Source organism: Rhinolophus sinicus, linkage group LG03, assembly GCF_036562045.2.
Source record: "Rhinolophus sinicus isolate RSC01 linkage group LG03, ASM3656204v1, whole genome shotgun sequence".
Taxonomy (NCBI): domain Eukaryota; kingdom Metazoa; phylum Chordata; class Mammalia; order Chiroptera; family Rhinolophidae; genus Rhinolophus; species Rhinolophus sinicus.
The window spans coordinates 63,285,359-63,311,909 of record NC_133753.1 but is presented as its reverse complement, the minus strand read 5'-3'; the positions used below and the strand labels follow the sequence as shown (position 1 = coordinate 63,311,909).

At 44.5% G+C, this 26,551-nt stretch overlaps 1 protein-coding gene across 3 annotated transcripts in view; it reads right to left on the bottom strand.

Annotated features, from left to right (window-relative positions):
• Nucleotides 1-1,148: 1,148 nt before the first annotated feature.
• VPS39 (VPS39 subunit of HOPS complex) overlaps nt 1,149-26,551 on the bottom strand; it is a 42,429-nt gene continuing 17,026 nt past the window's right edge. For all 3 annotated transcript variants that reach the window (XM_019725417.2, XM_074327876.1, XM_019725418.2), the window contains 18 exons: nt 25,339-25,522; nt 21,928-22,048; nt 21,696-21,816; nt 18,850-18,979; nt 12,236-12,378; nt 9,731-9,874; nt 9,123-9,264; nt 8,898-8,984; nt 8,496-8,569; nt 8,051-8,149; nt 7,328-7,445; nt 6,698-6,826; nt 5,998-6,100; nt 5,733-5,778; nt 4,679-4,828; nt 4,382-4,516; nt 4,091-4,182; nt 1,149-3,263 (listed from right to left, as the gene is read on the bottom strand). In XM_019725417.2, coding sequence (XP_019580976.1) covers nt 3,188-3,263; nt 4,091-4,182; nt 4,382-4,516; nt 4,679-4,828; nt 5,733-5,778; nt 5,998-6,100; nt 6,698-6,826; nt 7,328-7,445; nt 8,051-8,149; nt 8,496-8,569; nt 8,898-8,984; nt 9,123-9,264; nt 9,731-9,874; nt 12,236-12,378; nt 18,850-18,979; nt 21,696-21,816; nt 21,928-22,048; nt 25,339-25,522 — 2,094 coding nt within the window. In that variant the 3' untranslated portion in view covers nt 1,149-3,187. The remainder of the gene's footprint in view (nt 3,264-4,090; nt 4,183-4,381; nt 4,517-4,678; nt 4,829-5,732; nt 5,779-5,997; nt 6,101-6,697; nt 6,827-7,327; nt 7,446-8,050; nt 8,150-8,495; nt 8,570-8,897; nt 8,985-9,122; nt 9,265-9,730; nt 9,875-12,235; nt 12,379-18,849; nt 18,980-21,695; nt 21,817-21,927; nt 22,049-25,338; nt 25,523-26,551) is intronic.

Here is a 26,551-nt window from a genome sequence, read left to right as displayed (position 1 = left end):
TGGGTGGCCAAGACAGGCACAATCTCCAGAAGAAAGCATCTCCGGGGCAGTAAGCTGTTTTTGTTTCTCAGCCAAGACTCAGTCATCTCTACTCTCCTTCCCAAGAACCGAGGTGGAGACTGAAAAAACAACATGCAAAAAAGGGGTGATTCAACTTCAAAATGAACCCTGTAGGCAAGTTCAGACCAGAAACTCCCAGAACAAAATATGACTGCCCTTGGCCAGACCCCAAGGGGAGGGCCTGTTTCTACTTAACTTGGAGCATGAAGCCAAGACCTGTGCTGGAGTCCCAGGAAGGCCAGAGTGCAAACCCCCTTGGTGACCTGCAGTGAGTAGCAGATCCACGGAGCCACAACAGAGGGGCCCGAGGGAGGGGCGTGGCGTCAGCTGGGGGGCGTACAGCTCCCTGACTGATCTGAGTGCTTTTTGGGCGATACCACACTCTCCTGGAAGTCACCTGCCCATGCCTCAATAAAGTTATGCCTCTTCATTTCAGATGTTTTTCATCCCCAGAGAACACTCAGGATGGCCACACACGGCTCAAGAGGGGGATACAGGACCAAATGACCTTTCCGGAGCTCGCCAAAGTGGACCAACACTTCTCAAACTTTCCTGGGTCTGTCAATCCTACCAGTTCCATACATTCTGGGACCCTCCCAGGCATTATGAGCTGTGGGAAGGGGCACGAGGCCCCGGCATCAGCCCAAGTTCCAACGTGTCCAGAACTCTGTGATGCTGGAAATGTTCTGTCTGTGCTGGAAATACATCAGCCACACAGATGGAGACATACATAACAGATGTGTTATACTGATTTTTTTTGTAGTCACTGATTGACTTAATTCTTCTCAATTCTTAGCTAAATTACTGTTTCCCCAAAAAGAAGACCTAATCAGAAAATAAGCCCTAGCATGATTTTTCAGGATGCTCATAATATAAGCCTTACTGTATTTCCCTGAAAATAAGACCAGGTCTTATATTAATTTTTGCTCCAAAAGAAACAGTAGGGTTTATTATGAGCAACCTGAAAAATCATGCTATGGCTTATTTTCCTGATAGGTCTTATTTTCGGGGAAACACGGTATGATCCTCTCATTATTTTCATTAGATTCCACAGGAAGGGGGGAAAGAAGAGACCCAAATCGGCTTGGTGTCTTACTTTATGATGTTTATTATGAGAGCTCTTCATCAGTCCTCATTACAGGCTTTCATCTCCAGCCTTCTCCACACTACCGCAGAGGGCAAAGATAGTCTAGGGAAGGAAGACTACAGTTCGGAACAAACGGGTCATTTCAGAAGGGAAGAAAACACACATTTTTTATTCTATTGCTTCAAACAGATGTGCTACACAGGCAGTGGGAATGGGAAATACAAACACAGCAGGCCAGGAGGGCGGGGCTGGCGTGGCGGAGCAAGTCTCTGCTGCACAGTGGACGGCTGGCCTGATGTTTCACTGCTGCTGCCAGAGGGAGCCTGGTCGGAGCTGGAGCAAACTGGGCCAAGAGCAGCCCTGCTTCTTGTGGCTGGGTGTGGCCCGTTGGGACGGTGGCTCATGCGAAGGCTGCTTGGCCTCCAAAACCTGAGCAGAATCCCGTCTCTGTGAACAGGTGCTGATGGCACGCCCTCCGTCCCTGGAGACCCTCCACAGAGCCTGCCTGGGAGAAGCCTAGTCGCTCAGTAAGTTGGTCTACAGCACAGGCCCAAAACAGTATAGCACTGCGGCTTAACAAGTTTCACATCACGTCAAGGACAGGCCACTAACACAGCGTCAGCGCCGTTAAAGACACTGAAGCCACAGGACTGCACGTCTGTAAAACCCCAGGGAGGACAACGTGCAGGGCCCGCTCCCCGCATGTGCTCAGCCTGCCGCGCTGGACACCCTCCTGGGTGCCTCGAGGACGCCCTGCGGGGGGCAGTGTCACCCCCACCACACACACAGTGCTCAGCGGACCTGGTGGTGAAACAGTCCATACACCCACGTGATGCTTGCTCTCCTGCCTCCTGGAGCACACTCGCCGTCTCCGAGCACCTCGCAAGCACGCCTGACATCAAGTCACTGTCTGTGCCTAATCTGATCGTTCTCTGTGTGCAGCAGGGAGCCACTACCTACAAGACCCCAGCACAATCCTCCAACCCTGCGAAACAAAGCTGGAGAACGACGGCCAGGCCATGCTGTAAGGTACGGAGATGACACTGGCGGGAAAGACAAAGGCGCCCCAAGCACAATGCACTCCCTTAATAATAAACATCACAAAACTGAACCAGCCTGCCCGAGGCGGCTGGCGGGTGACCCTGCAGCAGGAGTCTCCGTGGACAGCTGCCTCAGGGGTCACCGACCCGGGAGGTGATCCGTCCTCAGGGCTACTGACATCCTCAGCCCCAAGGGGAGGTGCACTGGGCCTTTCCCAGGCCAACAGCGACACTCTCCAAAGCTCCTAGGCATAGAGCACACAGGCCAAGGAGGAGCTATGTACAACATACGCGGCAGTCACATCCCTAGAAAAGAGGACTTCTCCTTGCTTCGCACTTTGCCTTGTTTAAATATTATTCCTGGTGCCAGGAAAACGGGAAAGAAAGCCTGGGTGGAGCAGTGAGGGGAGAGATACAGAAAGAAAACAGTGAGAAAGAAAAGGGGACTGGAAAATAAAGAGACGAGTGGGAAGGCTCCTGGGGAGACACAGGGTGGTGTGGCCGTGGAGAAAGGATTGTAGTTACCTAGAGAACCAGTGTTGGGCCTTGGCAGCTACACGAGCTCTGGTATTGCTCTCTTCTCACAGGCTTGTCAACTGTGCTGAGGGCTCTTTGTGCAGTCAGCCCTGCATGTGTCTTAATAGAAAACTGAATAAACAGGCCTGGGGTTACAAAAGTTCAAGAGTTTCCTTCCTCGGGAGACTGGTATGCAAAGGCAAGTTGCCACCTCCTCAAGTCCAAGCAGGTGTTAAGTTCTCTGGAACTGCCTGTGACAATGGTATAGAAAGTACAAACTAGTCTCTTTTTCTGTTAAAAAGCCGGTGACACCAGACCACGAGTCTGATTAATTCAGAGATGTTCCAGGGCACAAGGGAGCCAGTAATGTCCAAATGGGGAGACACCTGGTGGTGGCAGCAGTCCCTGATTCCCAAGGCCGGTGCCCCTTCCCCTCTGTGGGATGGCCGAGCTGTCCATCTGCTGAATCCTGGGCGTTCTGGGCTCAGGTGTCTGCCGGGTGTACCTCTTTGGAACAGAAGTAGTGCACGACCACTCCATTGGGGTATCTCGCAAATGCGCTGCGGGGAAAGCACATGGCTGGAGAGTGACGACTGCCCCTAAGACAGTGCTTCTCACCTGGAAAAGGCACCTTACCCGTGAGCAGCCCAGCACAGCCCACCCTCACCCCAAAGAGCAGCCTGCCCATAGGGTCTCTGGATTTACGCAGCCACCATCTCTGTCCAATAAGCGGGAAGAGGATGAGGCCCATGGAGTTCGAGTGCATGGGAGTAGTTCCTGTTTAGTCATCAATGTGAAATCCACAGGCAGAGGGGCAGTCCGCCAGCCTGGCTCAGTACTGGCTTACTGAGACCCTCAGAAGAGATCTCAGGCTAATTCTCACAAAGGACACAGAGTTAAGTCTTTCTAAAGAAAAGGATTCTTCCAGCCATGTAAGAAAACGGACAAATCACAATCCTCTGAGGGAAAGGGGATCAACTACAACATAAGCCCTAAAACAGTACGATTCTGGCTCAGCTATTTCCTCAAATCATGAGGCAGCAGGTTGAAAGATCTTTTCCTGCCTTCAAAGATGCATCCTTAAAAGATAAGGACTTTCTCCCACACGCAGCTCACCACACCCACTGGCTCCATCGCAATTTCCAGCTGCCAGCGGGGAAGGGCTGGATGGGCAAGAAGTCAGCAGCCCCTTGCGATTCCCTTTAAAGCTCAGAGCCCACCCCAACAGATAACATGGGCAGCCCTCTGGGGCCTCAAGAACCAATCGTGCCCAGGACAGTCAGCAGCCAGTCAGCAGCCATGCTTTCCGCTGGGGTTAAAGGTCAGACCTCCACCCAAGCATGACCCACCCCAGAGGAGACCCTGCAGAGCTGTGGAGGCGGCTCACCTGTTCCCAATCTTCTTCTTACACACCGTGCACACCTTCTCCTCCGTGATGATGCACTTCACCTGCTGGTGTAAAATCCGCTCTTCCTGGACCTGGGAGGACAGAGACATTGCGGGGAAGTCCCATGAGCTGACCGGCAGAGTCCTCTCATTGAAACAGTTACAACTAACTGTCAAGATGGTTCAAGTTGTGTTCAAGGAACACAGAGCCCTGCCGTTGTCGAAAGAAGCATGTGGTAACTGTCTCACACTAAAAAGTAGCAGCCCACCCTGGGGTTTGCAAGGTTCATACCCGCAGGAATTCTGCATGGAGAAGGTTCTTAAGCACTTGATTGAACCGTTTCTTTTGAGCATTTTCTTCTAAGACTTTTTCCAGAAAGATGCGTATATCGTTAATCAGAGTGTTTGCTGGCAGGAGGTTGAGGGCCTATCGACAGAAACAGAGATGGGAACAGGGTGAGGCGGGACAGAAGTGAGACGCGGAGACGGCTGAAGCCACAGAGCTCGCGAACCCCAGGCCCCTTTCCCATCCCCTCTTCTCATTCCATGTTCCCAGCAGATGCCCTCCAGTTCCCTGAGAAGAACTGACCTTGGTGGTGTCTAGTTTGCTGTGATGCAGCTCGAGAACCTGCAGGGCGGCCTGGAGGTTGGCTTGTGGCTCCAGCAGTTCCAGCTTGATTGGCCCCAGACAGTGAACACTGGGGGGTGACAGGTACATCCGGAGCAGGGACAGGTACACCTGTCTCATACAGGTATAAGCCACGCACGTGAGGCTGGCAGCAACCCTCCCAGACCCCACAGCATGACCACACCTAAAGCTAAGAGAGTAAGTCTACAGTAACAGCTGTCATGGCACATTTAAAACTCATCCTTTTCACCTTTTAAATGATTTTGGTAAAGCAGTCAACTGAAAGTATTAAAAAATTAAGGACTGTGGTTTCCCTGCAAGAAAAAAGCGACTGCCTTGTATTTGTTAACTGCTGACAAAAATGCCAACACTGCAAAATGACTCAGCTGCCTCATTTCCTCTGCTCTGAAGGCTGAAACCCTGTCACATGTTTTGGGAGGTGAGGATTAAGCCAAGAGGAGATGCCGCACTTCCTACTGGTAGCAGTACTACAGGGTTTCTCAGCCTCAGCACTCAACATTTTGGCCCAGATAATTCTTCATTGGGGCTGTCCTGCGTATCGTTTAGCAGTGACTCTGGCCTCCACCTCCTAGGAGTACCCCCACCCCCAGTTATGGCAATCAAAGAGAAATGGACAAATCCGTGTGCCATCTAGACTGAGCACGTATGTGCACCTTCTCAGAACCATCAGATGTTCTTTCTCAGCAGGCTGACCACAGCATTTATTATACAAGGCAGGATTCTCTTGAGAGTAAAGGGACAGCGGTGCTACTCATAATGACCTGGAGGACAACAGATGGAAGCCAGGACTTTCCCAAGCAAACCAGGACATATGGCCATGCTGCCTCTCCCTCAATACACACAGGCAGAATCAATCAGTGCACTGACCCACAGCCTGTCCTGTCTTAGCCACTCATTCATACCAGTGTCACCTGTGGCCTAAGCGAGGCGGTTAGGAATGCTAAGAGGGACAGACATACACACGTGCTGCGCCAGGGCCAGCATCACTACTTACATCTTTGTTGCCATCTTTGTTTCGGTCATAATGCTTGTGGCAGTACCTGCAAGGGAGAAAGTGGTGAGACAAGGCCGAGGGAGGTCGGTCATCGATGCTGCCTGCACGAGCCGCCTAATGAGAGCTGAAATCTGAGGCCAGCACAGGGGGGCTTTTCACTCCTGCTGCAGAGGGGAGGGGGCCGTCGTAGCCTCTCACGCCTCTCCTTGCTCTAGGGGGCCTGCTTTTAGGTCCCTTGGGAGGGGGGGTGTCGGGGTCAACGTACTCCTCAGCCATCTTTGTATCCTTCAGGACGTGGACATACATGAAGAGAGCTTGTTCATGTTTCCCCATGCGTCCCAGCAGGAGTGCACGTTCTTCTAAGAGGCCTGTGAGGAAAAAGGGATGTAAGTAACCATTGCTGCCATTATGCAGGCACGAGGCCAGGGGCTAAGCTGTTAGAGAGATGGAAACTGGAGAAAATATTTTTATTACTTGGGATTTATTCCAGGGGAAAATTATTAAAATGTAGCAGGGAAGGAGCCGTTTTAGGAGGTACTTTATCCCACCTTTTTCGTGATCGCTTAAAACAGGGCATGAACAGTCATTTCAACAGCCAGGTGCACAGGAAGTACCTCTAATGTGCCAGTCACTTGAAAAGGTACACAAACTCTTGGTCTGCTCTTACTGAGCTTACACATCACACAGATTATGCCAGAATACAAAAATTGCTCAACGACGAACGTGGCCAAGAACATGGATTACGGCAATACGCAGGTGTGAACCTGGCTATCCATTCGCAGGTGGTTCACACCCAAAAGCAACTCCTCCCAATCATGGTACGAAAGTGAGTCCTCAGAGGGTACCGCACAGGAGCACCGGCCTGAAACATGTGGTGTTTCCCTGGCTCAACTGGTGAACGGGAAAGATCAATTTCTCCATTACCTTTAGCTGAAGTGGCTTCTGGACCCAAGCCAGACACTCACCATCAAAAGGAAAATCACAGATGAGCCGGCCTGGATCATAGTAGCTGGAAGTTTCCAAGAACATAAGGAGCTTCTGTCGATATTCTCCCAGTTCACCCTCTTCCTCTCCAGCAGGGACTGGAGTTTTGCCTTTAAGGGAAACCAAGCTCAACATGAAAGGATGCTGTCAGGCAGCAACATGGGGTCATCAAGAAAAACGAGGGGGATCGGGTTCAGTGATGTCACCACAATGATCAGAAGGGGCCTCCAAAAAAAAAGGGGGGTGGGGTGGGCCTCCAGAGTGGTTTTCAGTGGTTCTCTTATGGTCTCTACATGGCTCCCAAACATCAGCTTGAGGTTAAAAAAAATAAATAAATAAAAAATGGCTGACTAGAGAAACACTCTGGTAGGCAAACCTGTTTCTTATCTTGAAGACAGATATGCTCCTTGCCCCTCCCCCAGGGGTGACGCCCAGAGATGTCCAAATCCAGGCATGAACTACAGAGTCTCACGTGCTGGGCTCCTCTGAAGAACCTCCTGCCCACCTGAGACCCACAGAGAAGTCTGCTTCCCTATGTCACACACAGGACCCTCAGGTCCCAGCTCGCCTCTAAGGCTTGGGGCCACGTGGCTTTCTGTGAGAACTGGTACCTGCAGGGAAGGACAGGAGATACTCCTTCATCAGACCTTGTACCTTCTCACAGTACAGCTGGATCAGGCAGTTGTGGAACGGAGAGCCCGTCTCCTCCCAAACGTGGATGACGTGTTCCTGAGGTGAGATGTAGGTCTGTCTGGTACCCTCAATGCTATGACCCTGCCACCCAGTCTCCCTCACATTTTTAAGGCCCAACAGGTCCCATCCAGATTGTCCCCCAATTAAGATGCAAAGATTACCAAGGGATAGCTCTTCTAAGACCACTGGGAAATTTCACAATACAACCCAGCAACATTGGGAATTCTTTTCTTGATTTCCAATCTAAGCTCTGCTATTAATTTAGTCTCATAAGCCTCCAAATTAGCCCACGTAATTAAGGTTAAATATTTGCATTCTGGTACTTAAAATCGATTTGGTTGTCCCGTGGTCACAGTTGACTTAGGTTGTACAAATATGACTTTGAAATGTTTTTCTTGAACATGCTTCTCTTTTATCTCTCTGTACTTTACCTAGGTTTAGAAGGTATCAACAAAAAGTGACATTTCCAGTTTGGCCTACTGGGATCTCTTTCTTCAGAGGATGTTAAAATAACCCCCTTACTTACATTTTTACCAATCCCCAAGTGACACAAACCCCAATCTGAACTGCCTAATAACTGACCCACACGGTTCTGGATCCTGGGTTTGAAGCTTTTTAGTTCTGACCAAAAAATATCTTACCAAATAAGGAATAGCCAGACCCTTAAAATTTTCTACTAAGAAGCCGAGCACGCGGTCTCGTGGCAGGGACTCCACCTCTGGGAGGTCTTCGGTAAATATCTGTTGAAACAAACCCGAGCTTTAGCACAGAACCACCTGACTGCAACGCATTCACGCGAGTGGAGGGGTCAAGTGGACAGACTTTGGGAGGGCATCTGCAGCCAGTCAGTGTGAAACAGACTAGCTGCAGGTCTCCTGACGCCTGTGCAAGGCTCTTTGCACAGGCACCAGACCTGCGGCCTAGTCTGTCCCACAATGACTACACTGGCACTTCATGTTTCCCAGTCTACTCTTCTGAACACCAGATAAAACTGCACGGATCCATCCTCCCCCTCCATCCATCGCTGTCCTGAGTATAATCAGGACCAACCGGAGAGCCAGAGACCAAAGACCTCCCGTGACTTACCTTTAGGCCATCCTCTGGAAAGTCTCTCAGCACCCACATTGAGTAGGAAAAAATCAAGTGAAGGTTTTCTGTGCCTAGGAGGAAAAGACTTGTCTGCAGGTGAGGCCCACACTGCCCATAGGACGAGGAAGGCAGGTGCCCAGGCTCCCTAGAATTTGTTTTCCAGAGAAGACAGCTCTGTCTAAGCATCAGCCACTCAGGGCTGCTCAGTCCCCCTGAGCTGGCTTATTACCAAGGGGCTGTCATGGTTCCACCACTGGGGGACTTTTACTCCAGCTGGAGGCACAAGATGGGGAAACACAAGGAGGGAAGGGACCACCCAGGCAGGATCAGAGATGGAGGGAGATCAGGTCTGTTTGAACACAATCCCTTTCCCACTCCGCTTTCACAAGCTGGACTTACCCAGATGCTGCAGATATTGTACTGTCCTCTCATGGCCTTTCAGAGGGGAGTTTGCTTTCTTGGACTGGTCCACCAGCACCTGCAGAGCTGGCCACGAAGCCAAAGAACATGGGCGTGAGACTCTTCCAGAAGGCTCATCCCCATGGGAGGTTTATCACCCCCGAGTTTCCCCTGTCAATGTACAGAGACCCCCCCGAGATCAAAGGAAGCCCTGCCTCCAGTCACCTTTCTCATGGAGCCCCTTCTTCTCGTACAGGATTATCAGTTCACTGTACTTGTGAGCCTTCTTCAGCACATGTTCACTCTCTTCGATGTGGCAGTGATTGTTCTCCAGGCGCAGCAAGGGGGCCACCAGGGCCACGTTCGTCTGCAGAGGAAGCAGGACTTCAGCGGAAACTGCTTCCTGGGGAGCCGCACCCTTACCCAGCCAAGGCCTACTATAGGCTGAAAGGCCAGGGATGTAACACAAGCAAGAGAAAGCAAACCACCCCTTTTCAGGACTACAGGCAGCGGCTTTTAGAGCATTTATGCTCTTTCTACAACATGTTTTAATGGTTTGTGTTTGTTGCTTTGCGGGGTGGGGGATATTTTCTTTGAGAAAATATTGTTCATCTTGTAGCACTAACCCTAATCTTACGGAGAAGAGCAGCCCACTGGAGGACCCTGGGTCAGTATCTTGCCTTATCCTCTCAATTCCAAGAAGCTCAAAGGCATGAGGCAAAGACTAGGGCGTTTCCATTATCAAACATTTCACGTTTACTAGCAGCAGGCAGCACTTGCCCAGTTTCAGGGGCCTGGAGGATTGTGGGTAGCCGAGTACTCAGAGAACTCACATGGAGGTAGCACTTGAGCAGGGTGGTGTCAATGATTTGCAGCAGCTTCTTCTTGGATTTGATGGTGGGAGTGCCTTCCATGAGCGGGGAGGTGCTGGACTGGTGATCAGAGTCATTCAGCTTCTTTACCAATTGGCTTCGTTTCTGCAAAGGCCAAAAATGTGGGATCAAGGCTAGGACTACACTTCCTTTATCATCTGATCTTCCAGATAATTTCAAATACCTCCAAATCAGCTCACACCTATCCACACATTAGATCTCACATTAGCACACAATTTTTTTATTCACAGTTTTAATATTCACAGTTTCTTTAAAATTTAAGTATATTTATGATATATTGCTCAATTGTGCATTATGGTTACAGTTCAACTCAGATGACAATTTTTAAATCATAGAATCATTTGGTTGCGGGAAATTTTAAAAACTGAAAATGACATATTTTTGTTCCAGAGATATGACAGATTGATGGAGTGATCAAGGAAAGATTTTCAAGCATAAAATGTATATATTAGGATCAAATTCTATGGAATGTGAATAAAATTTCAAGGAGTGAAAGAATCAATGTTAAATTTTATTTTTTGAGAAAAACTTTAAAAAAAAATAACTGAAATCCATGGAGCATTTTTAATGTAACATACACGATGCTCAGATTTTCCTCGACACACAGATCTTCCTCATTTAATCTTCAGCAGACTCCCTGTCATAGTCCACAATATTTATCAGGGATCAAAACTGCCAAATTGCCAGACATGCACTAATAATTATTATTGAGTATTTACCACACACCAGGCACTATGCCAAGTACTTTATACATTATCCTACTTTAAACCTAAAACAAATGCAGGTATTATTATCCCCATTTTAAAAGTGAAGAAACCAAGACACAGATATTAGATACCTCATAAGTAGCAAAGGCAGATTTCAAATTAGGGTCCGATTCCAAAGCCCACGTTCTTATTCTTTTTTTTTCAATCAACTTTATTGAGGTATAAATTATATACAATAAAATGTACCCCTTTTAAGTGCACTATTGGATGCAGTGTGACAGATATGTACTAAATGCACGCAATCACCAGTCTAGTCAAGGAATAGAACATTTCTATCATCCCAGAAAGTTCCCTTCCCAAACAATCCCACTCACCCCCTAACTCACTGAAACAATGTCTATCACTAGAGATTCGTTTTTACCTATTCTAGAACTTCATATAGTGAAATCATCCAGTTTGTATTATTTTGTGTCTGGCCAGGCCCATGGCCTTATAGGCGCTACCGTCTCTCGGGCACAATAGCAGTGATGGTTAACTTCATACATCACAAACATCGGTGGGGACACCGGGGAAGAATGTGTGCCTGGAGTTCTAAAGCTAAGACATTGTAAATCGAAGGCCTTCTGGAGAGCCAGAGGCTTGGGAGACATTCTGCCCCAGGAACCTTTTTCATTTGACACATGGGCTATGCAGTGTGCTGAGAGAGACAAGTTTGTGTGCTCCTTACTGGCTACCAGCCACAGCCGGGCGCTCCTAGGACCCAATGTCAAGGAAGTGTCAAGGCTACGCCTGCCCGATCAGACCTGAGGGACACCAATTGACCCAGAAGAGGTGGCAGGAAGCTGGCTTACAATTTTCCTATAATACTTTTCTGTGCCCTTACAAAGGTCTGAAGAACACTTAAAAGGAAAAAATTTACTAAGTTCTCTGACTCCGAATAGGTGCACAAGAAATACATAATAGCCTTCCGCAGAAGAAATGTGGGGTTAAGAAGCTTCAGTGAAGATATGAGTTTTAGCTGACTTTAAAATTTCACTTATCTGTCCATAACAGTAAATTGAAAAAATTTAAATCTAAATACTTCCCCTAAAAAAAACACACTATGTTATAGATTATTTATTGACGAAAGATCTTTCTCAATATATGGCTCAATATTTTAAAAGTAAGCTATGAAACAATATAGTTTTATATCCATTTGTAATAAATAAACCAACAAATAAATAAATAAAAACTAATTCACAAATACATATAAAAGTCTAGAAGAACAACACCGAACTATTAGTTACTTTTTTCTGGGTTCTACGGAGAAATATAGGTGATTTGTATATTTTGCCTTATACTTTTCTGTGTTTTTCCAAGTTTTCTGCATTGAGCAGGTATTTTTTCCAAAATTATGTATGCTAAAAGGTTGTTTTAAAATACTTACTCTTTTCTATCAACTAAAATGTACCCCTTTTACTTCCTGAACAGCTTAGTTGTGAATTTGCAGAAATCGAGTGTGTTTCTTGGTATCAGGATTTGGCAAAACAAAACAACAACAACAAAAAAAACCCAGCTCAACAGTACAATTGAGCAGGGAGAAGCAGCAGAAAGATATGTGCCACTCAGACTTAACTTCTACAGCATTCCTTTCTGTAATGCCTGTGGCATTACAGAAAGCCCTCAATTCTCTGCCAAAAGGAAGCAGGTCTTGGAACTCCCAGGTAAACTCCTCCATACACCTCCGTATTATACCGACCTGTGTCAGGTAGTCAATCAGCGCCAAGTGAGCCTTCTCCAGTTCAGCCCCGGAGAGCACAGGCAATGGGTTAGGATACTGCAGCTGCTTCCTGTAGTCTGTGGGCAGCAGGTCTGGGTACAGGCCCATCACGTGGGTAGGATCTATAGACGGTAAAGATGATTCCCCAGGAAAAAGCACAGACATTGAAGGATACAATAAAACAAGTTCCAGACTGATTATTTTCAAAAAAGAATGACTCTAAGTTCACATTCAGTGGGCTGGCAATACGCTTATAGTTTGAGCTCTATTTATATATATTTCACGAAAACATCACAAAAATGGCTTGACTATATTTTAAGTCACAGACACATACACGTACACAGAATTAGCACTGAACATGTATAAACTCTCTTAAAGTACAGGAGAAAAAAGTTTCCCAAGGGAAAATTGATAAGACATTGAAGTTGAAAAGATCACTAAAGTGAAAAATAAAAACTTATATGTCAAAAAAGGAATATTACTAAAACAAAAAGACCAGACAACACGCTAGGGTAAAAAACTGCAGCACATATGGCAAAAGGCTAATAGGTTGATTACATAAAACAAATTCACATAAATTGGTAAAAAACAAAACAAAACAAAAAACCCATAAGATTTCATTCAGTAAATGGGCAAAAGACATGAACAACTAACAAGAGAAGAATATAAATTAGTAGGAAAATGTCCTGCTACATTAAGAATCAAAGCATTAGCAATGTCAAAAAGTGACATTTATATCCATTTAATTAGTAAAAAATTACTTTTATACAAGTGCTAACAATGTGTGAAACTGAATAACCCTTACTTACACTGCTAAGGCAAAAAATACTGCTACCTCAAGAAGTAAAACAGCACTCAGACTCTCTAATTCCACTTCTAGGAGTTGATCCTAAGAAAATAATCCAAAAGATGAGGGAAAAACAACATCTCTATGAACAAGTAATGTTACAAGCATTACTTGTAACTGCAATTTCAGAAACAATGTAGAATTCCTTCAACAGAAAAATAAAGTATTTTTCCTTCAACTGATAGAGTATTATGCAATCATAACAAACTATAATTATGAAGGGTCCCAGCAACATGGAAAAAACAGCGATAACAATTTTTAAGTGACAAAAGCTATGAAAGTGTATTGTAATTGTTAAAATGTATACATGAAAAGAAGCTGGCATGAGGCAGAGACAAGGTTGGAGGTGAAGTTTTTCCTTGATGCTTTAAATAACCTTTTTTACTAGTATTGCTTTATTTTCATTAAAAAAAAAATGGAGGAACATTCCATCATGGACCCAATTTCTACACCCACTGACCAAAAGAGAAATGTTACACAGCCTCGCCTTGAACCTTCCAGAATCCACATCATCCCCAAGTCATTGTGTCTGGTCACAATATTTCTGCATAGCCAGGAAGATTGTTCTTCAAGATCAGAGAATTGTGATAATATGAAAAAGACAATCGCAAGAAGGGGCAACTGAACAGAACAGTTGGCAGTGCCATGTGACAGTGCATGGAGGCGCAATGTGAGCAAAGCAGACAGCTGCTGGGGACCCTCCATGAACATGGCCCTCACTGAGGCCTCGTCCAGCCTCGTCCACCTCCTGCCACCAAGGTGTGTGTCAACAAACGTGGCTCTAATCACACTGTTCTACTTAAAACCTTATGCTATCACCTGAAGCCTACCAAACAAATCCATACTCCCTTGGGACATTCAAGAGCCTCTAAACTCTAGCCCCAGTGTCTCTTTCTAGTGTGATCTGGCAACCACCACAAACGTCAGCCCGGGCGCTGGTTCACAGGCCCTCAGACACGACTGGGGCCTCTTGCTGCCGCACTTTCTTTTACCTTCCACTTTCCTACTCATACGCCAGGGCCCGGCTCTCCCCCGTCCTCCTGGGCAGACCTCCTCACTCACTTCTCTACGCTCCTGGAGAACTTCTTTCCACGTACCCTAATGTTTTACTGAGCCGCTTTATGTGCAAGCTCTTTGTGGACACAGAACGTGTCTTATTTATCCCTGAAGCCTAGGATGGAAGACAGAGCTGGGCACTGACAATGCTCAGCTGACCCGCCTGTGGGGGCAGCGCGTTCTCTGAGTCCAGCTGAATCCCCAGTACAATGCAGACATGTAATTAACAGTGGAATTAAGTCCCTTACAGAACAAAGGATACAGATCAACTCTGCCCTAGGCACACAGATCTGGATCTGACGGTCCCCGCATTCTTCTAGCCTCACTCATTGCATTTGTCCTAGCTATTCCTTCTGCCTGGAATGCTCTTCCCCAGACATCTGCAGGGCTCATTAAATCATCTACTTCAGGCCATAAGTGAAATCTCTCCTGCCCAGAGATGCCTTTCCTATTGTACCTTAACATGCAATCCTAACTCCTATCTTTAGTACTCCATATCCCCTTTCCCCTGCTTTATTATTCTTAGTACTTATCAATTCCCAATATATTATAATTTTGCGTATTTATTTTGTTGTCTGTCCCTTCCGCATCAAAATATAAGCCTCACTGCTTGGCACCTAGAATAGTCTTCAGCACATGGTAGAAGCTTGATAAAACTTTTGTTGAGTGACAGAATACATAAGTAATGAAAATAGTATCTGAACCAATCCTACAGTCTAAGGCTCAATTTCAAGATCTAAATATGAGTTTCAAGAAATGTAAGAGCTACCTCGCTCACACTCTTGCCATTCCACACCATTACACTCAACCACCAAGACCCCAACTCCCAAGGCCTCAAGGCAGGACTCTTCTCATCAAGCCCTCTTGCAAACACCTGTAATGCTTACTTTCTATTAGGTGGTGCAAAAGTAATTGCGGTTTTTGCAATTTTTTTTTAGCCTTTTAAACCGCAATTACTTTTGCACCAACCTAATACCTTGCCTTGGAGCTTTTTATGTACAAGTTGTAGGATGCCACAAGGAAATAACTGGTGGTTCTTAAACATTTTTAGGCTCTTAGATGTCATAGAGAATTTGATAAAAGGTATAGATCCTCTCTCCAGAAAAACCCACAGAGGAACAAAATTTTACATCAAGGGTGGTTCAGACTTGCTAAAGCGCACTCACAGGCCCTATGTCCCCAGCGGGAGGAGACAGAGCTTCTTCCTGGTTCACAAGGGGTAGAAATATGACACCCTTAGAGAGGCCTATCTGTGGAACACAAGAAAGGGAGGAGCAAGAAAGCAAACCTGGGCCCAGTCCATCCTGCACTAAGGGGACGAGGGGACCCTGGGCCTGGTAGTATGACGCCCCAGCTATTCCAGACTGTTCTCTGCAGCCAGTCCTCCCTCTGACTCAGAAGAAACATTCCTCCACAAAATTTCTGAATCCCTGATGCAGTCTTCTGACTTGGCATCCCAGGTAAAGTCTGTTCTGCTATAACCCGAGTCCCTTTAATGTGAATTAGCTCATGCACAGTTGGTAAGTGGGAGAACAACGGCAGTATGAAGGCAAAAGCTTTGTTGGTTTGTGTGCAATTTTCCCCAGCATGTTAATGTTTTGAAGTGACCAGGGGCAAGCGTTCTCAGAATTAAAGAGAAAGCCTTCCTTAACTCAACAGGAAGATCTAAAAAAAAAGAGCTGAAAATCCTATGGAAGTGCCCTCTTTTAATGCAAGTAGTGGCTGGTTAGTGGGTTCAAAAACCACTATATTATTGCAAACACCACTTTTCTTAACATTAAGTGAAGCCATCTGGGGAAGCTGAGAATAAAAATGAAGCAAAGATGTTTTCTCCTTATTAATTTTTGGGGGAGTCTTATAAAGAAGTCTATACCCAGGATCAGATTTTTGACTTTGATGAAACTAGTTTCTATTAGAAACAAATGTTCTCCCAGATCTGTTCCTCACAGGAGAAAGCACAGCCCCAGGGTTTATCATGTTGGGTACCAACAACAGTGGGAATTCAATTTTAGTAGAATTGTTATTGTTTTTATGAGTGCCCTGCTTACAAAGTTGCCTAGGTTTTCAGTGGTCCGCTCCAAACTTATTTTTCTCATAAGCCCTGTTATTTTTTCATATTTATTATAGAATATAAAGTTTGCAGGACCACATTCAAGGTATTATAGCAAAAATGCCTGTACTTCAAAACACATTAAAAAAAAGGGCAGCTCTGGGTGCCATGTATGAATATTTTGGCCCTTGGAAAGGGATCTAGCCTCCCTACTATAAGTAAATAAATAGATTAGTCTCATGTGACTTTGATTAGGGTCAGCCTGTCACCAGTGTTATGATCTCTAGATTTACTAAGAATATTCACTACTGGACCTAAGGACCAGACCTTAGACCAAGATCAGTCAATGGACGTGCTGCCCGAGAGGTCCAGTCAATAGCCAGCTGCCCCCTAAACAGCACTGCCACCAGCAGACATCTCCTCCTGCTACTGGAAAGGATCCACTTGTGCCTTATCTTTCCTACTAGACTGTTCTTTGACAGCAGAATTCCTGCCTGATTATTTCTGCTTGGGGCCCAACAGAGTGCACTGCACTCTCTAGGAGCTCAGTACATATTTGTGGAATGAATAAATTAAAAGGTAGCAGCCTCATTAGGATTGAATTCAGAGCTTTGAGTTGGGGTTCAAGTATTGTCGGTACATGGAAAAAGGATCAAATTACCACAGCAGTTCTGTCTTATTATTCCAGTGTCTTTCCAAAGGGCTGGTGGGACACTGAAAATAAATGCCCCAACTGAGTTCATTCAGAGGATGAACAGTAGATTCTTGCGGATTTCAGGTTTCCAGCTTCCATCCCCCTTCTTAACTTATTTCCTTTTGGCAAGCTCCCTCTTCCATACCATGTGTAGTCTTGGTGAGAGAACAGTTCTAGGCACCTACCTTTGCCTTCAGAAACAGAGAGGGGGGCCACACCTCTTTTCCCACCCCTGGTGCAGGCAGAGGGAGTGAGATCATGACCTAATCCTAGACAATCAGATCCCCTTGATCTTGAGAAAGTGATTCAAGGACGACAAGCAGTGTAACACACACCAATATCCTACACGCTCCTCTTATGTGATGTGGGGTCTGTGTTCCCTTGCCTTAAACCTGGAAGGACCCTTGTAAATCAACATAAATGGTGGAAGTGACGGTCCTAGAAGGCAATGAGGCCTCCACCGAGGTCTCTCAGATTGCTCACTCTGGGAAAAGCCAGTCACTCTGCCTGAGGACACTCAAGCAACCTTGTGGAAAAACCCACCTGGACAAAAACGGAAGCCCCTGCAGGCCACCACCAGCACCAACTTGTCAGCTATGAGAGTGAGCCACCTTGTGGGTCCTTTAGCCCTGTCAAGACTTCAGATGACAGTAGCCCGGATGACATACAAGTGCAACCAAATGAGAAATGCCCGGCTAAGTCCTTCCCAAATTCCTAACTAATAGACACTGAGAGGTAACAGATGATTTGTTATTTTAAGCTACTAAGTTTTGGAGTGGTTTATTACATGGCATTAGATAGTAAGACAAGCTGGTAGGGGACACTTTTTTTTGAGGATGCAACAATAGGGGAGGTGGTGGCTGCAACAGCTAAGGAAGTGGCTGAGCCAGTAAAGGACTGCCTAGCATCCTCGGCACAAAGGGACTACTGGCCGGCTTCCTGTTTCCTGCTGGGGGAGCTCCTTTGGTTCCTATCACTCCTGAGCCTGGCCCCCCATTAACTTTGTGGGTCCCTCTACTTGCCATTCTCCTAATATTCCAATAAACCATGCTTAATTTATTCAAATACTGCTTAAATTATCCAGAACTGGTCTCCATTGCTCACACCAAGAACCTTAACGGATATAAGGAGTTACCGCAGTTCATTACTGGCCAAGGCTGAGGGAAGGTGGAAAAAAGGCAAAGCAAAGAAGAGCAGAAAAGAGGGGATAAATAATAATATGATATAGAGTCAAACCAAATATATATAGATTGATCCTAGTTAAGCAAAAATGGAATTTACAGAAATGGAAAGTTTAATAATAATAGCAAACACTGAATTGGCACTTATTAAGTACCACACACTGTGGTAAGTAGTTTACATAATCTTCACAGCAACACTGTATTATTATTTGCCCTGTCTTGCCGAAGAGAAAACTAAAGCCCAGAGAGGTCCAGGAATTCTGCCTGAGGCCAGGCAGTCTGACTCCAGAGTGCCTGCTTCTCACCATGATGGTCTAATGTCTCACGAGCTTTTAGGACACAGAGCAAAGGAAGGGCTTCATGGCACTGCCCTGTGTTGGCACTCAAAAACGACCTGCTGTTTAATCCTACTAAGGTCAAGTCAGGGATTTTTGTATAGACAGCATTCAACAAATACTAGATAATCAAATACACATTTGTTGAACTGATAGTTTTCCGTTACCTTTCTCTAATGGCAAGGGCAAATCATCCTGGAAAATTGGAAGTCTGTCTGTATTTATGGGTAAGACCAAATTCATGAGATGAGCACTATAAATATGGAACCACCATGGACGGCCACCCACAGGATCCTGTCAGGTATGAGAATCAATTCAGATGAGCCTACACTTTCCCCTTTCTCAGAAGTCTGGTGTCATCTGCCCCGCCCTTTCCAGTTTTCCCCTCTTGCCCTTAGTTCCTTATCCTAAGGCCACGCCCACTTGTTACCTGTGCCAAGCTTAGCAAAGACCTGCATGGACTCATCAAAACGCTTCTGGCAGAAGAGGTTGAAGGCATACAAGTTCTTGATGTGATGGATCTGTTGCTGCTTTTCGCTATCCGAGTCATCTTTCATTTCCTAATAAGAAAACAGAATAGGTAAGAGCTCACTCACTCGACAAGTACTTACTCAGTGTACACTAGGTATTAAACAATATCCCTGGAGGTACAAGTGCCAATATGTATAGACCACCACATGGCATCTGCCTCACAGGCTGCCCTTACAGTCTAACCATAAGACCGATCAATAATTATGCAGTTAAAATATAACAGGGTTTCTACAAAATGTACCTGACCAGTACTTCTGAAAACTGTCAAGGTCATGAAATGCAAGGAAAAACTAAGAAATCTTCACAGATCAGAGAACACTAAGGACACATGACAACTAAATGCAATGTGATTTCTGGAATTCAACCTGGAACCGAAAAAAGGACATTAATGGAAAAGCTGGCAAAACCTGCACAGGGTCTAGAATTTAGTTTAAAAACAAAAAAAATCAAAACCAAAACAGGGTATGAGTGATGACAGAAGTACATGGAAGGGTATACAACTTAGGCTGAGCGGTGGGTCCGGGAAGGATTCTCGGAAGAGTTTAAACTGAGGCATAGAGAATGAGCTGGAGTTAGCCAGGTGAGGCCACACAGCTGACAGAAGGGAGGGGAGGCAGATAGTGTGTTCCTAGAAAAGAGGACAGCACATGTGCAAGGCCCTAAAATTCTGGAGAAAGAACACAGCATGCTCGAGGAATAAAAGACACAGCACAACTGGTACAGTCGGGAAAGGTCCTGTTCACAGTAAAAGCTAAATAAATACGGCTATTTATTATCTCTATTTCTTCCTTGTAACCTTTTCTTCCCCGTGTCTTTCTTATAAGTAATCTTTACTAAATTTAATTTCTTCCTTCAAAATGTCTCTCATCTTTTTCTCTTCCTTTCCTCTCCTTTTCCGTTGCCATCACCCTAGTCCAGACCATCAAACTGCAGCCACACCTGGTCCACGGTCTCCTGCTAGATGCTGTAAAGGCTTTCACAACCTGGTGCAGCCTCCTTACCGCGCTGATTCCCAGACATTGAAGCCATGCCCTCCACTCCAGCCAGGATGGGCTCCAGACTTCCTGGAAAGACTTGTTTCCACTTCTTGAGCTTTCTCGGGCTATTGAATGCTCCCTGTTCCTGCTCCTGATTTTACCTACCCTTAAAGGGTCCAACCTTAGGATGCCTTTTCTAGCCCGCAAGGAACTGGCCCTTCTCTAATATTTGGCTCTACATTTTGTCAATACTGTAGTATTAATTGCTCTCGAAGGTTTCATGTATGTTCTTTGATTTATTTAAATAAAAGATAGGTTCCTCAAGAGCTAAGATGTTATCAACCAACCTTCTTTCGTCACAGGGCAAACCTCCTAGTAAGTACAAGCCTAGAAAAGAGAAGGGAAAATGGAAACCCGTTTCCGTCTTCTCTACTAAAGATTAAACAGATAATCTGCAGCAGGAAGTTCAAGCAAAAGACCCAAGACCTTCCGTGTAAGAGAAATACAGATACTGAAAAAGCTATATCCTGCATGATACCCTTTTTTATTAAGTTCAAAAACTAAATACATATTCAAGCAACATATATGTAAAAGATTAAACAAAAAAAATTTTAAGGACAGTATACGTTATACACAAAATTTTGGATAATGGGTATGTCTGGAGGGGAGGCAGAGGGATGGGATGGGGAGGAGAATATAGGTTATACAATTTCTTTTTCTTGGGTAGGATGGTGGGTGCATGGGTAGTCATTAATTTTTAAATGAAAATAAAAGAATATTGGGCAATGCACGAGTGCAAAATAACAAAATTGTAAGATGCTGAAATTAAATGATAATTTTTATGGGATGTTAAACACGCCCAACTATTAAGATTGGATTTTTTGTTTGAAAGCCAGAACTCATACATCCAAAATAAATGTTGTTATTCAAAAGTATCTACTGTATGTACCTATAAACATATGTGGACTGAAATGTGTGACTACTGCTTTCCTTTCAGAAATAATTTACAAGATACTCTAGAAATTAAATTTTTCTACCATCTTCATAAAAATGTCTTCTCTTTTACCAAATTACCACCATCTGGTTTAATCACTAGGAAAGGCTCAGAATGACTTTCGGTTGTTTCCTAAAATCAAATGCACCCTCTGCAGAGGACAGTAATCACCACAGAGGACGTTTAAAAGAGTAAGACAGGCCTCAGGAGTCAGCGTCCAAGCAGCCTGTGGGCCACGGGAGCATTGCTGGAACCAGGTCGCGGGCACGACTTTGCTGTGAACATCATGCAAACCAAGGAGCGAGAAAAAGAAAAGTGCAGCCCTGCGGAAGGCAGCAGCTTGAGGCGGCTGCAGAACGCAACCTGCTTGTCCAAACCCAGAGGCCACTGTTGAAAGAGATTCTGAAACGCCCCCAAATGGTTGCATTCAGACTGTAATCTTATATTTACCATTGTTACTTTTCTCTAATATTTGCATTATCTTGAATTTTTCAAGGCCGGACCACATCTATTAAATTATTTTCTTCTATTAATTCTGTGAGGTGCTATCATTATAAGTGGCATTCCATCTACATTTGACAGATAAGCAAACTGAAAAAGTGAAATCACTTACATAGATACTTTAAGGCAGTCAGACCCTGAACCCAAGCCCTCTGACTTTCAGCTCCATGCTTATTCTACCAGGCCAAACATAAACAACTAAACCCAAATTACCTACTTTAGAGAACAGTGAGGAAGGCAGGCTGACACCCAAATCTCAGAAGCAAAACTTACTGCAAGCTGCAGAGCCAATTCAAACTGCTTGTCCTGGAGAAGCTGTTGGATTTGGGTTGCCATGGGGACAGGAATGAGTCTCCAAACAAAATGATTGCTGGCCACATAGATAATGTTTGATCTGCAGGCAGGATTAAAAACATCAGCAAAAGAGTACAGGCTTTATGATGACACAGGTGACTTTAAAGCTTTGGAATAATATGGCAGCTCAGTGAAGACAGAAATCCCTTACCCTCCGGAGGAAATGAAACGGGGCCTTTGCAATTCAATGCTCTGGACCAGAAGCCTCGGCTCAAACGTTCGGATCTCCACATATCGAGGCAACACTGCAATGATGTAGGGAGGCTGGTGTTCTGTGCAAGAGAGAACGTCTGGAGTTGTAGTTCTGGTCTAAGGCTTTAGGTTTATGGACTGTTTCAGTTGCCATTTCTAAGCTGCATTTAAATGAGATCTCCAAAAAGCCCACTAGTCAAATACCAAGCCAGGATTCTACAAATGTGATATACAAAGACAAAAAGATTGTTCGCCTGAGTGATGCCAAGAGAAATCTCTTACACAGAAAGGATACATCCAGCTTTGCTGAGAGTGACCTGATCCCATGCCGACTGTTTCCCCCAAAGAACTGGGTGGAAACTTCCCTTGCTCCTTTCTCAGCAGCCACAAAGCTAGGCCAGGCAAAGGCCAGCTACAGCTGCCTCTAACAACTTATCAGTGGGAAATCAAGGTTGCATAACCTCTTCTTTCATTCTCTTACGAAGGGCAAGAGAAGGGCAACTTGTTTTTTCCCTAAAATTATGCTAAAGAAAGAGTTCCACATTTATGGCCAATATTGTTTCTGCTCGAGATTTCCACAGGGAAAAGATGCAAACCTCCACTTGATGTTTAATGGTTCACAGAGAAGGCAGCTGGATGGCATTCTCAGCGTAGCTGTTTCCTGCCACTTACATGAGGTAGCTAGAGTGTCAAATTCACAAAAACAGAAAAGTTGAATGGTGGTTGCAAAGGTCTAGGGGACAGCGAAATGGTTGTTGTTTAATGGGTACAGAGTTTCAGTTTTACAAGATGAAGCTCTAAAATCTGTTGCATGACAATGTGAATATACACAATACTACTGAACTGTACATTTAAAAATGGTTAATGTGATAGATTTTATGCTGTGTTAAAACTATAATTAAAAATAAAATTTAAAAAAAATGAACCACTAGATGGCATAGTTGTCATATAGAAATTTAAACTCAAAGATTATATTCATAAAAATCGTTTCTTAGTGTGGCTAACTTGCTATGAGTTTATTTTTCTCATTATCTACTGTCTTATAAAAAGTTTATCATTTTATATTTAAATTTTATACTCTAAATGAATAGTATAATAAAATTTCAAAGCCAGAAGGGAACTCAGAAATGAGTAAACTGATGCTTAAGTAATATTTCCATCAATTTGAATGTCATTGTTATTATGTTGATATTTTTCATCTTGCCAAAAAAATAATAAAATTTAAAAAGCAGGTTGTTTTGTACTGAATTTTTAAATTTTCTTTTAATGCTGGCCTTACCTTAAAAAGACAGTACAATTTTCCTCAGTGTTAATTTGTATACACATGTAAAATTTCTGTCCTTTTTAAATCTTAATAAGGTCTAATTTAATAAAAAAGGTAATCTATAACAGAAACCCTTCTGGTTGTCATATCTTATCATTTGTTCAGTCTCCCCAACTCTTCAGCAGTATTTCTCAAAAACAACAGAAATGGTCTGGATCTCTTTGTATCTTCGAAACTTGGCAGAGTGGCTCGTGTGCGGCAGGCATATAATGATTGGTTGACAATGACAGTGATTCATCTATTCATCCTCATATTTACTAAACGACCACGTGTCAGGCACTCCTCAAAGTGAATCAAGACACGAGCCTAGAGCTCATGGAGCTCCTACATGAGCAGAGCAGACAGTGCAGGAGCCATGACAGAGAAACCTGAAAGGACTGTGGACGCACCAAGGGGGAAGTGACTAAATCTGTCTGTAGTTCAGAGAAAACTTCATAGAGGAAGTCCCACTGAACGGGGCCTTGTCCCATGAGCAGGACGCTGCTGGGCGAGAAGAAAGGAAAAAGCAATAGTGTAGACAGTGAGGAGTCCAAAATGACTGGGGCCTGGGTGAAGTAGTAAACAGGAGAGCAGAAATATCAATGAAGTTTAAAATGGACACCATTTTAAGTTTAGTCTTCCTCTTGTCACATGGTGATTCTCCCAGCCTACCTAGAAAGCTTGTTCTCTCCTTCAATATGTTAAGGCACAGAAATGTTTTTGAGAAACACTGCTGAAGTCACTGGGCAGGAACAAAGATTTTAAAACAGGAACTCGCACACTAGGGAATCAGGAACGTGCTTGAAGGATATTATACACGTCTTCACCTAATCCACCAAGGTTCTTGTGAAAGGAAAACGAGAGCCTCTAGAACACCATGAAGCTTCTTGTGAAGCTCGTAGCCCCTCAAACTTGTTAATATACATAATCTTGGGCCTTATAAAATCCTATCCTTATGATTTATCTTCCTTTTGGTCTATTAACCTCTAACCACCATCAGAATAACCACCGTAGAACATGACACTTTTACTTAAAACACTGAGGCATCTCCTGGCCTCTCTGACCTTCCCATGGACCTCTAACAAAGGGCCTATCCTTATTTCCTCCCTAATTCAGACCACCTGTTTTAGCCAGCTCAGTCTCTGTCATGCCCTCTCACAAATCAGCATGTATTCTGTATTTCTTCTCATTTTTCAAATGATTCTCTCTGCCTAGATTGAAAGGGACTTTTTCTTTAAGCCAGATCCTAAGCTCTGCCTGGTACAGCCCAATCTTACCCATGTAATGAAACTCCCTCCTGACTAATGAACAATGAACTTCCCCTTTCTGAACCACTGAATCTCAATTCATCCAATTTAACACCTTAAGCAGTACCTTGTTTTGTCTCTTTATCCAAAGTGTAACTTTGTCTCCAAAGCTGGAGTTCTTAAAGACAGTATAACTGTATATACTGTATATACCCCACTCTACAGCAGTAACTCTTATTAAAATGCTTATTCTTCCAATCGAAATATGCTTCTAGGCAATACCATTACAGAGAGCTGGGAGCCTGAGGCAGGTGTGGGCCGTAAACTACTAATGTGTAGGACAGAAACTGACACCTAAATGCAGTCTGTTCCACTAAGCTACAAACACAAGATCAGCAATAACCACCACATCAAAAACCCTTCAATACTGAGTTATATGTATTACAGGAATAAATAAGGAATTTCTACACATTTCTACTATTTGGCAGAGGATACAATAAAACCATTAAAAAGGAACCAAGAACTAAAAACAGCAGTAGACAATCGCTCCCTAAAATGTACAATTCTGTTTACATTTCCCCCCTTCTGGGGTAAAATTTAGCTTCCTGTAAAAACCAGAACATCCTATTTTTAATGACCCTAAAAATAGTCATCTACTTATAAAAAGGGGAACTGAGGGTGAATGACACTGCAAACCACAGTCTGCTATGCTACGAATGGGATTCCCCTCTGGGAAGGTGCCACACACAACCCTCCCCGCCCCGCCCCTCCCCCACACCCCCAGCCCAAAGAGGGCGATGGCAGCTACTGCTGGTCTCACCCATGGCCACTGGTATGTCTGTCCAGTTCAGGGCACATTTCTGTGTGCAGATTCCCTCCTCATTGAGCACCACGGTGAGGTCATCCTGACCCACGGCCACTTTTCCATCTGCCAGAGGGGCAACTAAGGGCTCCAGCTGTTTTCCTGTTGGAAAGAGCTCTTTGATGGACCCCTTTCCATCCACCTATAGGAAGACACAAAGTGAGGCACTCGGCATTCTCCGGCCAGAGGCATGAAGGCGGCCTGGAAAAATACAGATAAAACCGAAAACCTATAGAAGCCAATAATATTCCTTGTTTGGCATAAGGAAATAGATAACAAATAGAGTTTGTTATGAGAAATTGTGTCATCACAATGTAGAACCAGTTCTCTTTTTCCCTAACACAGAGACGAGCATCAAGTCTGGCAACTAACACTGTCAAGTGCTGGCCAGGATGAAGAGCAACTGAACTCTCACACCCTGCCGGTGAAAATGCAAAATGGTGCAGTCATTTTGTTTGTTAGCTTTATAAGAATATGAAGTTAAATGTACACTTATCACATAACCCAGAAATCCCATTACTAAGCATGTGCTCAAGAGATATAATAACTTATTTTCATTACATAAAAACCTGTATGCAAATAAATGGTCGTAGCATTTTTATCATAATGGCTAAAAATTAGAAACAACTTTGTCTTTTGACTGACGAATGAATAAACAAACTGTAGTACACTCATACCGTGGAATACTACTCAGCCATAAAAAAGAATATATCAACACACACACAACACAAATAGATGTCAAATGCATTATGCTAAGTGAAAGAAGCCAGACCCAAAGGCTACATACTGTATGATTCCATGTAAATGACATTCTGGCAGAAAAAACTACAAGGGACAAAGAACAGATCAGTAGTGACTAGAGAGGTTGGGCTGTAGGAGGAGGGGTTGACTTCAAAGGAGCAGCAGGAGAGAATGTTTTTAGGTGACAGACTGTTCTGAATCTTGATTGTGGTGGTGGTTAGAGAACTCTAGGCATCAGAACTATACATCAAAAAGAATGAATTTACCTGTATGTAAATAAATGAACAACTTTGAATATCCTGGTCCTAAAACAAGATTTCCCACTCTCAGAAAGTCCACCCTGAAGGTGATGGCAGCATTCCGGGTTGTCAGAAGAATGGGCCCTACTACCCCGCGGGCTCAGTCCCCTCCCCTCACAGACTTCTCTCAG